Source organism: Neovison vison, chromosome 4 (assembly GCF_020171115.1).
Source record: "Neovison vison isolate M4711 chromosome 4, ASM_NN_V1, whole genome shotgun sequence".
Taxonomy (NCBI): domain Eukaryota; kingdom Metazoa; phylum Chordata; class Mammalia; order Carnivora; family Mustelidae; genus Neogale; species Neogale vison.
Window position 1 is genome coordinate 137,809,658 of NC_058094.1, and position 5,272 is coordinate 137,814,929.

The window sequence follows — 5,272 nt, forward strand, 5'->3', positions numbered from 1 at the left end:
GATGGCCACGACAATGCTTGGTTTGAGTATGAATTTCCCTATCATCCAGCCCTTTCTCTTACTTAAAAATTTCCTTCCCTGGGGCACCTGGGTGGCTCAGTGTGTTAAACCTCTGCCTTAGGCTCAGGTCATGATCTCAGGGTCCTAGGATCGAGCCCCACGTCAGGCTTTCTGCCAGCAGGGAGCCTGCTTCCCCTCTCTCTCTGCCTAGCTCTCTGCCTACTTGTGATCTCTCTCTCTCTCTCTCTGTCAAATAAATAAATAAAATATTTTTTTTAAAAAAAATTTCCTTCCCTAATGACCAGACACTAGGGTATGGTCCCATGGGAAATGAACTATTTCTCTGCCAAGGCATCCTCAAAGAACTGGATGAAATTTTAACCAAACGAATTTCTTCTTTGTGGATAAAAGCCAGGTTCTGGGGCGCCTGGGGGTTTCAGTGGGTTAAGCCTCTGCCTTAGGCTCAGGTTATGATCTCAGGGTCCTGGGATCGAGCCCCGCATCGGGTTCTCTGCTCAGCAGGGAGCCTGCTTCCCCGCCCCCCCCCGTCTCTCTCTGCCTGCCTCTCTGCCTACTTGTGATCTCTGTCAAATAAATAAATAAAATTAAAAACAAAAAAACCGGGTTCGTTTGTTTTCTTTCCTTCTTAAAGACTTATTTGGAGGCAGAACTCTCTAGAAGGTGGGAACGCGGTCCGCTCGCAGCTGAGCACCGAGGGTCCGGGGCGGAGCTCAGCGGGCGCACGGAACCCACGCTGATCCTCTGTCTCCGTCGCTGCGAGCTCCCAGACAGCGAGACCTCACCTCTGCACCACCTGCGTCCCGGACGTGAACCACCACACACTCCCGACCGTGGCAGGTGGAGACGTGCACAGCTGGGGGCCCCCGCTGCGCTGCGGGGGGGGCGGGAAGGACCCGTTGCCTGCACCGCTTGGAGGTGCACTGCACCACCTCTACCCGCTGAGCCCGCGGACCCGCCCCAGCAGGCAGGCACCGCCCACCCACCGGAGACCCCCGCCCACCCACTCGAGACCCCCGCCCACTGCGGGCCCGCCCCGACTGAGACTCCGCCCGCCGATGCCTCGCCCGGATGAGAGGCCTCCTCCCGACAGAGGCTGCGCCCCGGCCTGGAGGCCCCACCCCTCCTCGGCCCCAACCCCGTAAGCGCCCAGCGCACCTGCGCGGGTTCCGATTTCGTCTAATCCGTCGCCGCGGTGTCCTGGGGGTTGACCTTTGCCCCGAGGCCGCCCCGCCTCGTTTCACCTTGCGGCGCTGCGGTACTTACTTCCGGCGCGCGGCGCTGGGCCCAAGATGGCGGCGGCCGTGTCCTGCCGGGTACTCGGGCCCCGGGTGAGTGGGCGGGCGACACTGCCGGGGACCCATGGTCTGCGGTGGGGGCCTCAGTGTCCTTCTTACGTCCCCTCCTCCCGCAGGTGCTGTCCTGGAGCCGAGAGCTGCCGTGCTCCTCGCGCGCCCTGCACACGTCTGCTGTCTGCGCCAAGGTTAGCGCGGCGGGGCCCGGGAGCGGGGTTCCTGGGGTCGGGCGGCCGGGGCTGGTGGGCCTGGGGGCGGAGGGTCCGCGGGGCCTGGGTCGGGCGGCCGGGGGTCTGGGGGCGGAGGGTCCGGAGGTCCTGGGTCGGGCGGCCGGGGCCCTGGGGTTGGGGGGCCCGGGGTCGGGGAACCCAGGGACGGAGGGGCGCGGGACCCGAGGGCCCGGCAGCGGAGGGGCCTGAGGGCGGGAAACCGAGGGCCGGGGGCGCAGGGGTCGGGGGGCGCACCACAGCTTGGGTCGATGGGCGCGTAGCATCACGGCCCCTCTGTGCTCCTAGAACCGGGCGGCCCGAGTCAGAGTGGGCAAGGGGGACAAGCCGGTGACCTACGAGGAGGCGCACGCGCCGCACTACATAGCCCACCGCAAGGGCTGGCTGTCGCTGCACACAGGTGAGGGGGTCGCGGTGCTGGGAGCCCCGCGGATGAAGTTCTCAGTCGTGGCGTCGCACAGACATCCGGCAAACACGGGCGAGAGGCCCGGTTCAACTCTTGCTCGTTCAGAGGTTTTCATTCTCAGATTTCATATTCTCGCATCAGCATGGGACCAGGGCGGAGCCGCCGCCCGCACGCGCCTCTCCCCCAGGGCGCTGCTTCTCGTTTCTGCCCGGGCTGTGAGTAGGTGTCTTTCCGAGGTGCGTTAGTGCCCCTCGTCTGCAGTTTGTGCTCTTGTCGTGACTTCGCTGCATTAATGGAGCCTCCTGCTGACGTGGGACGCACAGGAAAGGTGTGATCTCCGTTGGGGAGAAGATACACATGTTAATAAGCTTCCTTCCCCGCGGGGTCTAATGCCGTGGGCCGAGAGTTCATGGTTAAGCCCTGATATGTATTAAACAGAGGTCTTTACGCAGAAACACGCAGGAAACAAGGTTATATACTGATGTGTTGACCAAACTGTCTTAGTCCAGGGCGAGCAGAAACCTAACCCCTTGAGTCCCCTAGGAGCGAGGGTTCAGTGGTCCTAACTCGTTGCTTGTGCTGACTTCATAGAACATAACTACCGGGAACTAATGGGAATTGGCTGTCTTTCGTCCAGTATGAGGCTTCTCAGCTTGGGCGTTTTGAGATCCATCTGTCTAGAGAACTCAAAATAATGGATTCCTGTCCCCCACCCTTTCCAGATTCTGGTTCTAGGGTCCGGGGCTGGGTGTGGAGACTCCTGAGGCATACTGCAGCAGGTGGAGGGGTTTCAGAGTCTGCACTGAGAATCCGCTGGCTGAGGCCATGGCCCTGGCTGGTGACAGAGCTCATGTCCCCAGTCTCAGAAGTAGCTGGCGGCCTCATCTCTCTGGGCCAAGGGGTGGCCAGTGCTTCTATAAATGGCCCAGAAAGAATGGGAAAGGGCTAGACAGGAAAGGGTCATATGAATTTTATGCCCTGCTAAGGCCTCAGTCTTCCATTTTGTAAAACCAGGGTAACTTTGATAATACCGACTTCACAGGATTTGTTTGCGAATGCAGTGAAATAATGTATTTGAACTTTATTTATTTATTTAAAGATTTTTTTGTTTATTTGACAGCGAGAGGGAGAGCATAAGCAGGGGGAGGAGCAGTAGAGAGGGAGAAGCAGGCTCCTGCTGAGCAGAGCCCAATGCGGGACTCGATCCCAGGACCCCGGGATCACGACCTGAGCCGAAGGAAGTCACTCGACCAACTGAGCCACTCAAGTGCTGTGTATTTTGAACTTTACAGTGTTATTCCTTTTATTCCACTTGTAGAAGAAGAGAGAAGCCAGGGTTGGGGTGGAATTGAGTAACAGGCTCCTGGAGTTTCTGCTGAGTCTTTGACGTCCCTTCTGCTTTCAGGTAACCTGGATGGGGAGGACCACGCTGCAGAGCGAACAGTGGAGGACGTTTTCCTCCGGAAGTTCATGCTGGGCACCTTCCCAGGGTGCCTGGCCGACCAGCTGGTCCTGAAGCGCCGGGCTAACCAGTTGGAGATCTGTGCCCTGGTCCTGAGGCAGCTGCCTGCACACAAGTTCTACTTCCTGGTTGGCTACAGTGAGACTCTGCTGTCCCACTTTTACAAATGTCCCGTTCGTCTGCACCTCCAGACTGTGCCCTCCAAGGTGGTGTATAAGTACATCTAAGACAGTCACCTTGTCTGCATCAGGCTCTAGCCTGCGAAGGACAGAAGCGTGTGGGAGAGGAGTGAAGCAAAGACGGGGAAGTACATTCCCTCACTGTCTCGAGGATTCCTTTCCGAAGCTGCTGTTGAATAAATGGACCTTCCGTGTTGTCTTGCCTCTTCATTTATCTTCCCTCCTTAGAGAAGAGCTCTAGGGCAGGGTTTCTTTGAGGGTGCTCCAGGGCTCCCCGAAGGCTGCCAGTTGTTTGAGGCTTGGGTAATAGCTATGGTGCAATGAGTGTCTTGTCACTTTACCAGGAACTTTACCTGGAGCTCTTTTTCTCTCAAAGTGGAAAAATCCATTTTTAGTGATTATAAAATAATCAACATTAATTTTAAGAAATTTTAAACAGCGTGGACATGCGCCAAATGAATCATGATGTTTTTTGTAATTCTTCCACAGATAGAACTACTGTGGACAGTTTATAGCCAGATGCACTTTTCCCTCCAGAAATACCTTTATGGACACTCATCGCTTATTAAACAAGCTTCAGTGAAGCACCTGCCCTGTGCCCCACGTTTTTCTGAGGGCTTGGAGTCTGTCCATGTATGAAACACTTTTCCGAGACCCCTGCCTTCATGACACTTAAGTCCCCATGGAGGTGGACAGGGAGGGTCAGGCAGGTGAGGGAGGTAGACCCACAGCTCGGTGGGAGTGTTTCAGGAGGTGGTGTTTGTAAAAGCTGCATGTGGTGCTGGGCAGTGGGGCAGGGGTTGGTGGCCAACTTCACTGTGACACTGACCATGACCCTGTTACACTAAACCCTGAACCTCAACCTCACACACTCTAATTCCAGCCCTGACCTTGACTTACTACCCTGATTCTACCCTAAGCTTTACCCTCACTCTAACACACGCTGTCCCCATTTCTGTCCACAGCTTGATCTTCCCTTGACCTCACCCTTACCTGACAGTCTCCCCTGGACCCTCCCTGCATCATGTCTGACTGACTACATTCCTCATGTAACCCTGACTTTCACTCAGAACTTCACTCCGGAAATACTCTCATGCTATCTGACCCTTATCACGATGGTGACCTTAACCTAGTTCTAACACTGACCATGATCCTCTGCCAAAGTCCTATGACCTTGTCCATAAAACTGACATTCCTTTAAATTTGACCCGAGCCCTGATCTTCTCTTACTGATAAACCAGACTCTGACCTTGACCCTTAAACCCAACTGTCACCCAGACTCTGTCCCTCACACAGATCTGAGCCTACTCTAAGATTTCATTTACTTATTTGACAGCGACAGTGAAAGGGAACACAAGCAGGGCAGTGGCAGCAGAGGGAGAAGCAGGCTTCCCACTTGAGCAGGGAGCCCAAGGCATGCTCAATCCCAGGACCCTGGGACCATGACCTGAGCTGAAGGCAGACGTTTAACAACTGAACCACCCAGGCACCCACCCTGAGTCAGACACTTAACCAAGTCACCCAGGCACCCCAGATCTGAGCCTCCTCTTATCTCTGATTCCAACACTCGGCAACCCTGGGTTGTTCAGACTGATTGTCATTAAGGCCTTGAGACAACCACACTTCGCTGACAACACTCAACATGACCCTGACCCTTCTGACCACTCTGGCAGTGACCCCAACCC

General features: G+C 56.0%; 1 protein-coding gene across 2 annotated transcripts; it reads left to right on the plus strand.

Annotated features, from left to right (window-relative positions):
* Positions 1-1,167: 1,167 nt before the first annotated feature.
* Positions 1,168-3,782, plus strand: MRPS24 (mitochondrial ribosomal protein S24). Of its 2 annotated transcripts, none has more exons than XM_044245772.1 (4): positions 1,168-1,334; positions 1,433-1,501; positions 1,829-1,940; positions 3,352-3,782. In XM_044245772.1, exons 1-4 carry the CDS (start codon positions 1,311-1,313, stop codon positions 3,633-3,635), a joined length of 489 nt encoding a protein of 162 aa, XP_044101707.1. In that variant the 5' UTR covers positions 1,168-1,310; the 3' UTR covers positions 3,636-3,782. The 2 variants fall into 2 exon arrangements, with proteins under 2 accessions (XP_044101707.1, XP_044101706.1); XM_044245771.1 differs by having other exon boundaries at positions 1,169-1,349.
* Positions 3,783-5,272: the final 1,490 nt, after the last annotated feature.